Below are 14,463 nucleotides of genomic sequence, written 5' to 3' on the forward strand. Positions count from 1 at the left end.
TGAGTTTTTTAGCTATTGTCTAATACAATCTCTAATATAATGTCTTACAAAGTGTGCACAGTCATGAGACTCATGTGGATATGCAGATCTCCAGATTTTTATGAAGAGGTGAAGATCCGGCTACCGGCTCGTCTGACTGAGAGACACCACCTGCTTTTCTCCTTCTTCCACATCAGCTGCCAGCAGAAACAGAACCAGAACCTGGAGACTCTCATTGGATACTCGGTGCGTTTTTCAGCCATTTTTTTTTACTCTAGAATATCTGCTTTACTGATGACACTCATTGAAAAGTTGTTAATTAAATAGTCTAAGCTGGTGATTTGGCCTGCATTGTTGTTATTAATACTGTTGAGTAATGTAATCATGTTTGAAAAATATATTGCATAATTGTATTAGCTTTTCATAGGAGAACGCACCTTTTGTAGAAGACTGAAGTCCTCATTTGTTTAACTAAGCAATAACTTGAACATCACAGCTGAGAACTGCTGCTAAGTGAGAGCTGTGTTGTGTTTTGCCCGCAGTGGTTACCCATTCTCAATAACGAGAAGCTGCAGATGGGAGCTTTTTGTCTGCCCATTGTTCTTGAACGTCTTCCTGTGAACTACTTGTTACATTCACCTGAGGTACCGTAAGCTGAATCACTGCTGGCATGATTTTTATACCAAAGAACCTGTTTCAGTATTGCTGTACATTTGAAATCAAGTTTGCGATCCCGATTATACAGCTAAGTAGAACAGAATAGTTTGTGTTTATTCATGCTTATGTCACTATATGTGTAATGTCACTGTGGCTGAATTTTAAAAACAAAACAATAAGAAAGGTCTGTTTTTTTCGTGCTTATATCGTACTTTGACACCGTGGTTTTAGGAAAACAGACAGGCAGGCAGACAGGAAGGCAGGCAGGAAGGCAGGCAAATTCAATCATCCAGTAGCAACATAGAAATAAATAAGATTTCACAAAAGACTAATAAAGTAACACACACACACCACACCCCCTATCACCCAGACATGTGCAAATAAGGTCTTTTTTAGGTGTGTTTTTTTTTATTTATTTTTTTTTTTTTAAATTTATAAAATACAAAAATGTAAAATGTCCAGTAGAAAACAGATTTTTAGTTATGTGCCATTATCAAAGATGATATAAGTCTAATTAATTCAGTTTGTAATCAGTTAACAATAGTCTATATGTAACATGATGCACTTGAGCTGCAATAGGAATTGAATCTTTAAATACAGCCTTCTCCCTTTTCTCCTTTGGAGTAACCAAACTTTACATTATATTTATTTACTTACTTGTAGTTGAGATACATTTCATTTCAGGAGAACCTGTATAAAATAGTGTATATATAGCATGTATAGTAGAAAATGTCTAAACAGTCACTGTTTAGAGTTCTCCCAGGCTGCCTTAGAGATTCTGTATAAATACATATGAGCTCTGATGCTTTCTTTGCAGAAATTGCCAATCCAGGTTCCACCAGTAAAGTGGATTGATGGTCATAAAGGAATTTTTAGCCTGGAAATTCAGGCTGTGTCTTCAGTTCATACACAGGTGGGTAACAACTACATGCAGATCATAATTGTTACTCTTTGTAATTGTAATTTATAGATTTTAAGGAATGAAATTTGTTTAGCACTTTAGTTTTTGTTTTAAAAATGATTCATATGTCTAGCATGTCACATTAATCCTTACTCACTATTATTATAATATATATACAATATATTATTATATGGCAACATAGATTTTAAAGGTTTGTTAATATTTATCTGGGGAAGTTAAATGTAGCCTGATTGAAATTTTCAGGACGCTAACACATCTTCAGGGTTGCCAGGTTGTTCTTGTCTAAAATTATCAGTGCAGATGAACAATTTGTTGCCTTTCTGACAGTGTACAGTATGACATTGTTTGTATGACAGTTACATGAAACATTTCTTATTCAGACATTTGAATCCAGCTTCATTTAGCATTTTTCTTCATGCTTCAGCAACTCTGTTAATACCTGTTATTATGTTCTATGCCAGGAGAGTCACCTGGAGCGCTTCTTCACTCTGTGCCATGCTCTGGAGGGGAAGGCTATATTCCCTATCCGTGTAGGGGATGACAAAGTGCCAGAAAACAAGCTGGAGCATGAGCTAAAGCTCAGCATCATCTCTCTGTCCTCCTCCAAGCTGGAGCCACTTGTACTCTTCCTCCACCTGGTCCTGGACAAGCTGTTCCGCCTCATCACGCAGCCCATGGTCATCGCTGGCCAGACTGGTAAGCAATACAATACTACATGTTTACAGTATATCATTATGATCAGTGTTGTGAATGTCCTTCTGTACATAGTCTTAAGTGATTATTCCAAATATCTTAAATAGCCTGTGGATAAATACATACATTACATTGATTGTCTGGGTCTCATTACTCACCGTACTATGAGCTTACATTTGTTTATTAATGATCAAAATGATATTCATTTCATCTGTGTCTTTTGTGTGTTTTTATAGCCAATCTGGCACAGATAGCGTTTGAGTCAGTGGTGTCCGTAGTGAACATCCTTCATAACAGCCAGGAACTGGCCAAGGACCACCAAGGCAGGAACTGTCTCCTAGCAACCTACCTCTACTATGTGTTCCGGTTGCCAGATACTCTGCATGAAGTCGTTAACACAGGTGGGACAGTCATCATCATCTAGGCTTAGTAGTGATCCAATACACTAGCACAAAGGTCATTCTTATTATTTATTTAATTATTTATTTATCATATTGCAAATTTAGTACCATGTTGTGAGTTCTAGATAAGTTTGTGCTAATTTTTTTTAATAAACATAAAAAAGAATCATGGGGGTAGGTCTACTGTTAATTCATGAATGAATGATCTAGAGGAAAATTTTACAAGTAGCCTCACTACAGACCAATTACCTTGCATGCCTATTCAATTAAGATGTTTATATGATGTAAAGTGAAACCCTACACTTTCTTTGCTTTTCCTGCCTTTTCTGCATATTTAACCCTTTTCCAGCAGACGTGATATGATCCATCTTTTCACACTTAGGACAACTGAGGGGCTTGTACACAACTATTACAAAACATACAAACGTTCACTGATGTTCGAGAAGGCAGCATGATACATTAAGAGTCGATATTAGACACTAAATTAGATATTAATTGATATAAGATTATTGCATTCTTGTCTTTTAAATTGGGGCATCAAACCTAAGTATATAATATTTTATATTATAGAAATTTGAATCTGAGTGCTCAGAAATATTGTCCTGTTATTTACACACACACACACACACACACACTACATGAAGCTAGTAGTGCATGATGCATGAGTAAGGTCCCTTACATAACTAATAATTAATCTGAAGATACTCTTTCTAATTTAGATTTTTCAGCGTTCAGGAGCTGACCTGGGTTTTTATAATGTTTATAGCATTTGAGTCTGTTTCAGGACTGTGGATTGCCTGGTTTGTTTTGTCGCAGGTGTACTGGTACAGGAGAGCAGGTACAGCACTATGGGCCGAGCCACAGCCACAAGCATAGGCAACATGCTGCTCCATTCTCGTGTCCGCTCCAGCAGCAACCCAGATATTCCTAATCCACAAAGCCCAGAGGATGCTGAAGTGAACAGCATACTGGTGGAAAAGGTATTAACATAACAGTGGAGCCTTGACTTTTAAAAATATTCGTCTTGTATATTGAATTCATCTTTAGTAGATGCATTTAGCTGTCTAAATGTACAATATCCTTTTTTTTTGGGGGGGTGTCTTACTTTGCACTTTACTTTTTAACAAAGCATTTTATTATGTCATTTATTATACTGCATCCATATCGCATACAAAGCTAATCTGATGATTTATTCCAGGGTTTGAATCACCCGGGCAGCAGGATGTCCACTTTTATTGATGTTACCAACCGCTATCAAAATTCCCCTAGTAGCACACGGCCCTCAAGCAGAAAGGTAAATGTTTTAATCCAGTACATACTTAGCAATGTTAAGTACATACTTAATATTTCATCCGGCTACGTAGATGTCTGCATGTAACAAGCATCTGTGTACGGATCTCTTTCAGCAATTCCATGAAGAGCTGGCTCTTCAAATGGTGGTGAGCACCGGCGTGTGCAGAGAGAACGTTTATAAATATGCCTGGTTCTTCTTTGAGCTGCTGGTAAGTGTGTAATATGACTGGCTGGATTGAAGGGTTTATTGATTGATGTGCACTTATGTGTTTTTTTTTTTTGTTTTTGTTTTTTTGATCACCTGCCTTTTCTTGTTTTATTACAGTTTAATCACTATTATTGCCTGGAGCTAAACAAAACGATACAGAATAGAAATGAAATAAGGGAGGATGATTTACCTTTATGGAAATGTATTGACTGCTTGTTGTCCGGTCCTAATGCGACTCTAATGAGTGCTTTATAAAGCCAGGTGTAATTAAAGAGTAAACTCTTACCACTCTAATTCCTTCTCGCATCATATTTATATTCTTGTCTTTCTGATTAGATTATAGATGTTCCAATAAAATGAAACCATTTGCAACATTTCTTGATTCATTTATCATTTTATAAAATGTGAATAAATATAACATTTTATTTAAAACAACGGTCATTTGAATAAAAATGTAAAAATTATAGAGTAAATTATAATTTTATGGTGCATAAAAAAATCCTGTACTTTATTATTTTTTTTAAATATTATTATTATTTATTATTGATATTTTTTCCTGGATTGTTTTTATATTTCACTTAAGCTGTCATTCCCTCGGATCCAGAATAATAATCTTTTAATAAACTGTGTGTGGAATCTAGGTGAAAAGCATGGCCCAGCATGTCTCTCACATGGACAAGCATGGCGTGTCTCGCAAAAATCGCTTTTCTGACCGCTTCAAGGACGACATCACCACCATCGTCAACGTGGTGACTGCTGAAATTGGAACTATACTGGTGAAACAGCAGAAGGTCAGAGTTTTAAGCTGTATCTTTCAATTTGTACTTACCTGATGACATTTAACTTTCACCTCTTCTACAGTCTTTGATTTCCAGATATTTAAAAGACTTATCCAGACCCCAAGAGGGCAAGCAATCACAGTAAAAAGTTAAAATGCCAGTGAACATGAGAATGCTTAACAGTATGAATTTACAGGAACAGGAGCAGGCTGAAAAGGTGAACATTAGTCTGGCATTTTTCCTTTATGACCTGATGTCTCTCATGGACAGAGGATTTGTCTTTAACCTGCTTAGGAACTATTGTAACCAAGTGAGTGCCTCTTATTCATAGCCATTGTTGGAAGCATTGCACATCTCGTTATGTAACTCTGACCCTCACTGTATGCTTTTATATTACAGATGTCAGCAAAGAGTGTGTCCATGTCCACTTTGATTACCATGAGGCTGGAGTTTTTGCGAGTGCTCTGCAGTCATGAGCACTACCTGAACCTGAGCCTGTACTTCAGTAGCCCTGCGTCTGCTCCCACATCCCCTTCTCCGTCTGTCACATCACAGGTCAGTAAGACCCAACGAGACACAAGCACACGATCTCAGACGCTTCATTTTTGATAGCTAAAATATTATATCAATTTGTTGTTATATGGAGGTAAGAACCATTTTAAAAAGATAATATTACCTTCATCGTTTGCCTAGCCAGAATGTGGTGAAGAAAATAAGTAAAATCCAAAAAAATCCTTACAATACCTTGTTGCTTTTATTCTTGTGGGGCCAATCATCTCTAACGAGAATACACAGGTAGATTTGGACAGTTTTTTGGCAGTGAATTGTATTAAAAACATCACCATGTCAACAAGCTGGAGTAAAACCCACCCAGACTTTTAATATTCATAGCATTAACATTGTCCTGATTGAGTTAATGCTTCAGAATGGATGTTGAACCGTTTTAGTATTTGTAAAAAGAAGTTTATTTTTACTGAATGCACATGCAAGACACAGATAGAGAAGTGGGTTGTATTTGGTCTACCTTTTAAGTACCCTGTGATCTTATTCTTGTTGGTTGGACAGCGTTAACATGTGCACCTTTTCCACGCCTTATTAACGCACGTCTTTATGAAGTGGAGGATTGGAATCGAAATTTATAACCTACTTTGTTGTTTGCTACTCACCTTTAAGCTAAACCTGCTCATTAGTGCATTTAGATGCCACCCAGGAATATTAGAATAACAAATAATAGAAATCTAAAGTCTAATTAATGAATTAGTTAGTAATATTTAGGGCCTCTGCTCATCCCATCATAAATACACCTTATGAGTTGCTTTTAAATACAGAGGACAAAGCATTTCTGGTGCTTATTGCTTCATTATTAATGAAGAAACTAGCAGCATCGGTTTCATGTTGCTAACCAGTTTTTCTGTATTGTTTTTTTAGGTTATATGATTTTTACAGATGAAAGATTAAAAATAAGCATCTTTTAATTTAAAATAATTCGGCGGCGTGCATGTGTGTGTGTGTTTTCATGCCTATTGCAGACCTCAAGTTCATGTAGTTTCCCAGACCATAAGATTGCAGCCATGTTTGATCTGACTCAGGAATTTAAACAGCAGCACTACATGACTGGGCTGCTGCTGACTGAACTCAGCGCGGCTCTCGATATGGAATCAGAAGGGTCAGTCCAACACACTTAACACAGACAAGGAATGGTGTTAGCATTGCTAGTTTCAAGAGTATTATCGAATACTGTTTTTTCTTTTTTTTTTTTCTCTTTATATTGTTTGTAGTGGCAAGTTTTATATTCCTTAAGCACTAAAAAGTGTTTTATTATATACAATTAATGCTAGAAGTAATAGAGTTCTCACTGGTAAGCAGTACTGTCTGTTCTATGTTTTGCTCTTCTTTCACACATAAGCCCCAGATACTGTTCTTTATTATTTGGTCGTGCCACAGAGTTGTAATTGGGTGTGTATGTGTGTACATGTGTGTGATTATTCAAACATTTATGTATGTAGAAGCAAGGTGCAGCGCAAGGCCATAAATGCAATTTGCAGCCTATTGTGTGCTCATGATCTGGACCCCCGATGCGCAAGGCTAGAAGTCAGGAGTAAGATTGCTGCTCTCTACCTCCCCCTGGTGGGCATCATCATTGACTCCCTCAACTACCTCGACTTCACAGGTGCTCCTGAGGTTTTACTTACAAGATCTTTAGATCAGAATATGTTCACATCACCTGTGTATGTACTTCTTTGAATGTGCGGATATTTAATATATATACTGTTTTTGCAGTTTCTGAGTCACGTAGCAACAAGTCCAAGTCCAGCGGGCCAGACGACGACTTTGATAACGTCGCTCCTATCAACCAGTCTGTTGCAATGGCAATTGCAGGAAACCCGTTCAACACATTGGCAAGAAATGCACTGGTGTCCATGGCCTCTGTGGTGAGAAGGACATGATTTTTTTTCATGGTTTAAATGACTCAACTTTTTAATTCCATCATGCAGCATATTCAAGTAAATATAATAAAAAAAAAAAAAGAAAAAAAAAATTATATATATATATATATATATATATATATATATATATATATATATATATATATATATATATATATATATATATATATGTATATTAGTTATATATATATATATATATATATATATATATATATATATATATATATATATATATGCATAATAATATATACTATGATAGATAGTTACTATATATAGTACTATCTACTATGATAATAGATACTATAGTACTTTAAGACAGTAAGCAAGGAGTATGCTTCTTGCCATTTAAATAAAAAATACATTAAGTAAATAAATACTATTTATATTCATTATTAGGGAAATATTTGTTGATGGATAAAAACATTTTTGGGAATTTCACTCAGATAACTGGAACCTAGATTTCTGTAACCAGACTCTAACTTTTGCATTAACATCATCATTGAATTTTTTTCACAGCCCTCTCTGTTCAGCTTTTCATCCCATTTCATCCTTTTTCCACAGTCAGGTAGAAGCTGTAGCACGCTGTCTGTAGAGACCAGCCGTAACCTGCTGGTGTGTTTCCTGTGGATCATGAAGAATGCAGACCAGAGCCTGATCCAGCGCTGGGTGTTGGACATCTCCTCCTCTCAGCTCAGTCGCCTCCTCGAGCTCCTCACCATCTGCACCTCCTGTTTTGACTACAGGGTGAGGCCTTTATTTAGCTTTGTACAAGAATGCTCCAGTGTTTTATCAAGCTAATCTCTGTGAACTGCCACTAGAGTATGAGTGTAGACATGAGGATTTTGACAAATTGTTTGCAACACCTGTTCACTCAAAACCTGTTCGTACTCGAAGTCTATTGGGAGGTATCCGGATAGTTAATATTTAACACTTATTTAACAACTTAGTTTGTAGAATGTCTTAAAGTATCAGCCAACAATTTCTGTAAATGAGGCTGTAAAAGTTTTAAATGTTATTGTGAAGAAAGCATAGATGTGGTGTGTGTCTCATTTTATTTATTTTTTTGCACTTTATTTTTCCAACAACCCAAAAAACACAAAACTTAGAAGGTTGTTTAAATGCACCACAAGTGTGTTCATATACCTCTCATAAAATACGTCAGTATTGTGTGCTACTCTTTTCTGAATCCCGCCACCTGCTGCTGTACACTTGAGGATGGCTTTTGGCAGGATCTCTTTTCATTAGATATATTAATTAAAATAAAACCGTTCTACTGATCTAAATGCTATCACAACACACATTCACTGAGCAAAAAGTCATTTACAGTTACTTTAGGTAGAACGAGAGTTACATTATTTGACAGGTTTTATGCCAGTAAGGTAGGTAATAGGTTTCTCTGGTCTTTTTTTCAGTTTGGGGAGATGTTAAAATTCTTTTTCTTGGAAATTACCTACATGTTACACTTGGAGTAGTTTGGGTTTAAAAACTTTGTAGATGTGGTGATTATTTTTTAAGGTATGCTTATAAATATGATGATATTGGTATGTGTCTGAGAACTTGCATTCCTATTTCTGGGTGTGTGTGTGTGTGTGTGTGTGTGTGTGTGTGTGTGTAGGGGAAGAGTTCAGATAAAGTGAGTGTGCAGGCCCTACAGAAGTCTCAGCAGGCTAAAGCTCGTCTGGAAGAAGCACTACTGGGAGGCCTGGGAGCGAGAGGAGAGATGATGAAGAGGGTGGGAGGTGAGCGTTCCTCTTCCACTGCCTCAAAGGGCAGACAGAGAAATCGCTTTTGCACTCTGCTTCCAGGCAGTGCAATGAATAATGTAGAGGCCCACTGGTGCAGAATAAGCCATAAAGATGATTGCTTAGCAAGACATTCACATATGGAAGTCATGTATTGTCTACCAGAAGTCAGTCCTATTTCCTTTTGATGGAGTGATGATTTCCTTATATTGAGTTGTCATTTCTTCCTCTCTCTCTGAAGCTAATGACCGGACTCTGGGCCAGAAAGAGAACCTGCGATGGAGGAAAGACCTCACACAGTGGCGCCAGACCAATGACAGACAGGACAAGTGTGTGCAGATCATTTCTCCACATTTATGAAACAATTCAGCAGTCCATTTATCATCTAGCCCAGGCATATTGAATTAAACCTTTCAATGTCCAGCTGCGTAAAATTCCTTGGGTTAGGGTTAAGATCACAAAGGTCTGGATAAGCAACTAACATGACAGAATGGTGACTAATGCCAATAGTGTTAAATTTCTGGCTGTAAATAAGTCACATCGGGTTGAAGTGATTGTGATGTTTCACAGTGCCGTGTCACCTTACCACTTTTCACAACATTGTGGTGGGATTTAAAAAAAGATGTATATGAAAGTCTGGGAAAACTCTTCCCTTTAGAAACATTATTTCAATAACTTGCCAGACCACTAGCTGAAACTATTACCAAATGCTGTTCAATGATTCGTTGTTGTGTGTGTTTTCTCAGATCTAAAGCTGAGTTGGACCAGGAGGCAATAATCAGTGGGAATCTGGCAACTGAATCCAACCTCATAGTCTTAGACCTGCTGGAGATCATTGTGCAGGTAACAGAAGAGAGAGCAGCACATCATCACATTGCCAGTTTGCTTCTGCTTTCTTAGTGTTACTTTGAAGTAATGTGATGTAGTCATGTTGTGTCATGGGAAATAAAATGAATGCTATCACTTGGGGAAAAAAAACAACAGACAAACTGATAGAATTTGTTAAATACTGTAGAAATAGAAAATGTCATAAGTGAATTGTGTGTTTGTGTGTTTGTGTGTATGCATTCCTTCCCCAGACTGTACCACTAGCAGACTACAAGGATAGTGCAGTTGGTGGAGTCCTGAGGGTTCTGCTGCACTCGCTAACATGCAACCAGAGCACCACATATCTGTCGCACTGCTTCAGCACCATCCGAGCTCTCATTGTGAAGGTACTGACCAACTGCAGTTATTTTGCACAATGATTTAATTTAGTATTTTCATTAATTACTTTACTAATTTAAGCAATTGAAAAATAACTTCACACCAGTACTACACTTGCACAAACATATATGGGTTTAGCACAGATCATTTCTCTGAAACAAACAACTTTTTCATCTAGGTTTACTCAATATTCCAAATTGGAACAATACAATAAAAAGTATATCTGGTTACATTTTTCTGAAGGTTTTGTATTATCATTGTTGTTTAGAACATTGGAATAACATTGTTGAAACACAATGTAATTCTTTTCCCAAAGCCATCACATATCTTCAAGGATGAATGAAAACATTTCTGAAAGTGTTCTAAAAAATAATAAGAAATTGATTTTATATATATATATATATATATATATATATATATATATATATATATATATATATATATATATCTATCTCAATGCACAGATCTTTATTGACAGTATTGCCATTGCAACTGATCATAATTATTATGTGTTATTATTAACACATGCTCCAGTGGCTTGAGATTAATTAATTTAATTAGTATTTCATTGATTTATTTACAAGCCACAAGAGTATTTGTTGTCATTTTTAAATGATTAACAATGGAATTGTATTAATTATTGTCAGTGATGTTAGCTGATATGTTGATTTGTAGTTTGGGGACATGTTGTTCGAGGAGGAGGCGGAGCAGTGTGCAGATCTGTGCCAGAAAGTGCTTCAGTACTGCAGCAGCTGTGTGGAGAGCAACAGGAACCAGGCCTGTGCTACACTCTACCTCATCATGAGATACAGCTTTAGTTCTGCCAGTGTAAGACTCTCTGTTGCTCTCTTTCTCTCTTTCTCTCTCTCTCTCTCTCTCTCTCTCTCTCTCTCTCTCTCTCTCTCTCTCTCTCTCTCTCTCTCTCTCACACACACGCTCACACACACACACACACACACACACACACACACACACACACATACATGTGTATATATATACACACATACATACATACATACATACATACATACATACATATACATGTACATATATATGTATACATACATACATACATACATATATATACACACACACCTGCTGTGTATTCTGTTTTGTTGTGAGAGATAACATAAGAGATGACATAAGAGCGTAAGAGCACACCACATATACATGTACACACACACACACTCACACAAAGGTATAGCTGCAAATAAAAGAGCTTACTGAGGTTGGTCCTCACAAGGGTGGTGTGTCAAATGTGTGTGTATACAATAATCTCTACAATAACCAAACCCACAAAACACAAACAGAGCGTTCTGCAGTTTCAGTCTGAGAGAAAGGAGAACAACACAGCAGACACGCATGCATGATGAGATACAGCTTTACACAAAGCTCCTAGAATTTCTAAAACAGAGAGAGAGCCATTAATATTTTACATATTCTATTATAGGTATGTCTGTTTTGCCAAATACTACAGTCAGTCAAAGAAATCAGTCCACTTGTTGTTCTGGTAGAAATCTATCCTAATTCAGACATACTAAAAAGATAAATTAACAATGATTTATGAATCAGTATGTTGCTGCTGTTTGAAAGTATTCATAATACTTAATTAAATCTAGATGCAGTGGCTCCTAATAGATGTATCAGAGAAGCCGTTGCCCAAACATGCTTGAATTTGTGTAAGATTTCTTTTGCACAGTATTGTCACACCTCACCTATTCCACTAATGGTGGTGTGTTTGGTCATGGGTCTGTGTGTCTGCTTTTTTCCTGTGTGCACTGGTTGGATGGACTATTTCCTCTGTTCACATCGTTTACCTCCCCTCACCAAACACACACATATGCAGCCCACCCCGAACAGATGGCCATGTTGTTTGCTTTCCTATTCATCTTTAATGGGGAAACGATGAATGTCTCCCCATCTCTGTTTGCCTGAGTGTTTGGTTTGCCCTGACAGTTACCTCCATTGTCATTATTATAACCTCTGAATGAGTCATGTCGATTCTAAGCCACAATGACTCACTTGTTTTCCCTCCTTAACCCCAGTTTTATGTTTGCTTGGCACGCTTCACTCCAAGAAGATAGCAGGCCAGTTCCATAAAACCATAGGTTTTTAAGGCAAACCTGAAATTAATCAACTGTCTCATATCAACATCATGACAATTCTTTTTGTGAAAACTGGCCTCGAAACAGATAAGTGTCTTGAGATGTCTCGCACATATGCTCAAAACAGCATAATGGTGCCACTGAAATGATCTATTGGCAATTATGTCAGAGTTAATGGGATCATTTTGCAGTTTCCTGATGCTGAGCAAGATGGATGGTGCATTTGCTGCCCTTGGCTGGGTCCACCCCAGAATCAATGAGCTGAGACTATGATAGCAATGTTCAATGTAACTGACACTGCACCATGCCTCATTCTCATCCTCTTACCTGCAGTGGGGTAAAATTAGCTTATATAACCTCAGAGGCTACTTCTGGATAAAGACCCTTGGAAAGACAGATGCTGATATAGAGAGTATTTTTACAAATATGCTTAATCAGGGTACAGGATGAGTTAGACTGAGAAAAGTTAATGAGCATGCAGTAAGAATTTCATAAGGAATAATACATGATGATATTTTGATCATATTTTGAACTCCAAATCCTATTTGCCAATTTGTCAGTTTTCTTATTAGGTTTGTAAAATAACCCTGAAAGAAGATGGTTCCTATAATCACTAAGGTGTTGGAATCCCAGGGCAACCAAACTGCAAATCCTGTAATTACTCAGCTGTATAAACGAGAAAAATATAAGTTGCTCTGGATAAGGTCGTCTGCCAAATGCCGTAAATGTACTGTAACATAAATATTATAGCAACTGTAGATTTACCCACCCCACCAGCATTGCAATGTTTCTATTATTTGAAGTAATAAAACATAAAAATGCATCATTTCATGTTACTGAGAAACCAGAAAGCAACTGGAATTCTGTCCTGAGAAATCTCCCATAGTGGAAAACCTTTTAGCTGTTATACTGTAAACGTCTTCCATCAGTATTACATAAACTTTTAATTATTAGGAATATTTTTTTTAGGATGTTGCTATAGAAACAAACAAGTGCAGTGGTTTTGAATTACAGTCAGCACTACTTTGAGAGAAGCTGCTATAGAAAATGAATCAACACCTTCTGACCAAAAATAGTAATCAACAGTGCTTTGATATAAACAGTTATACAGCATTTTCTTTTTTTTTTTGATCAATTTTTTTATGATTTACTTATTGCAAAATATCAAACTATATACATCAGATGCCATGATTAAGAAATAGTATTGTACAACAGTATGTAATAGGATATTAAGATCAAAGCGTTTCAATTTGTCCAGTAAGATTTCAGCCATTTCTTCCCAGCTTCCGATAGTCCGATCCTTTGCACCATTGAGTTTGGCAGTGGTACATTCTAACAGAACAATGTCTCTGAACAAAGATAGCCATATGAAGTTTGTAGAGATGGATGTTTCAAACCACAGTTTCAGGATAGTCTTTTTAGCAGCCGTACTGGCCGCCAAGAGTATCCTTTTTTGACTAGTATTCAGTTTAAGAGTCGAGTCATCTAGTAACAGAAGAAGTAGTGGATCCTTGGGTATGTCCATATAAAAAATGTCAGAGAGAGTGGAGGATACATAAGTCCATAAGGAAAGTATTCTAGGACATTCCCAGAACATACAGTATGCATATATGAACCTATTATAGAGTTATTGCAAATATGACAATAGGGATCAGATCTAAACCTCATCTTGTACAGAACACTAGGAGTAAGATAAAGTTATACAGCATTTTCTGTTCTTTATGTTCTGCAAACTGGTTGCAATATTCTCTGTCATACAGTTACACTTTATGTACTGGTTGTAATGCATGTTTTTTGCTCTCTGAACAGAATTTCTCCAGAGTAAAGATGCAGGTGACCATGTCATTGGCGTCTCTAGTAGGAAAGTCTTCGGATGTGCACGAGGAGTACTTGCGCCGCTCTTTTCGCACCATTCTTGCATACGCAGAAGAAGACTCAGTGATGCAATCCACACAACTTCCTTCACAGGTAAAATGCTACAGTTAAGCCAGTAAAGCAGCCTGTGGTATGTAGCATGCAGTGTTATTTATA

General features: G+C 36.9%; 1 protein-coding gene across 2 annotated transcripts in view; it reads left to right on the top strand.

The window, feature by feature from the left end:
* The window catches only part of dock8 (dedicator of cytokinesis 8), a 56,227-nt gene that overhangs the window by 30,221 nt on the left and 11,543 nt on the right, over positions 1-14,463 (top strand). For both annotated transcript variants that reach the window (XM_060882157.1, XM_060882158.1), the window contains 21 exons: positions 87-225; positions 522-623; positions 1,454-1,549; positions 2,020-2,254; positions 2,488-2,652; positions 3,469-3,632; positions 3,851-3,946; positions 4,059-4,154; positions 4,795-4,944; positions 5,129-5,242; positions 5,332-5,487; positions 6,462-6,598; positions 6,939-7,102; positions 7,213-7,364; positions 7,941-8,123; positions 8,995-9,118; positions 9,363-9,450; positions 9,868-9,964; positions 10,201-10,335; positions 11,003-11,155; positions 14,242-14,400. In XM_060882157.1, coding sequence (XP_060738140.1) covers positions 87-225; positions 522-623; positions 1,454-1,549; positions 2,020-2,254; positions 2,488-2,652; positions 3,469-3,632; positions 3,851-3,946; positions 4,059-4,154; positions 4,795-4,944; positions 5,129-5,242; positions 5,332-5,487; positions 6,462-6,598; positions 6,939-7,102; positions 7,213-7,364; positions 7,941-8,123; positions 8,995-9,118; positions 9,363-9,450; positions 9,868-9,964; positions 10,201-10,335; positions 11,003-11,155; positions 14,242-14,400 — 2,905 coding nt within the window. The remainder of the gene's footprint in view (positions 1-86; positions 226-521; positions 624-1,453; positions 1,550-2,019; positions 2,255-2,487; positions 2,653-3,468; positions 3,633-3,850; positions 3,947-4,058; positions 4,155-4,794; positions 4,945-5,128; positions 5,243-5,331; positions 5,488-6,461; positions 6,599-6,938; positions 7,103-7,212; positions 7,365-7,940; positions 8,124-8,994; positions 9,119-9,362; positions 9,451-9,867; positions 9,965-10,200; positions 10,336-11,002; positions 11,156-14,241; positions 14,401-14,463) is intronic.

The sequence above is a fragment of the Tachysurus vachellii genome, chromosome 11 (genome assembly GCF_030014155.1).
Source record: "Tachysurus vachellii isolate PV-2020 chromosome 11, HZAU_Pvac_v1, whole genome shotgun sequence".
NCBI lineage: Eukaryota > Metazoa > Chordata > Actinopteri > Siluriformes > Bagridae > Tachysurus > Tachysurus vachellii.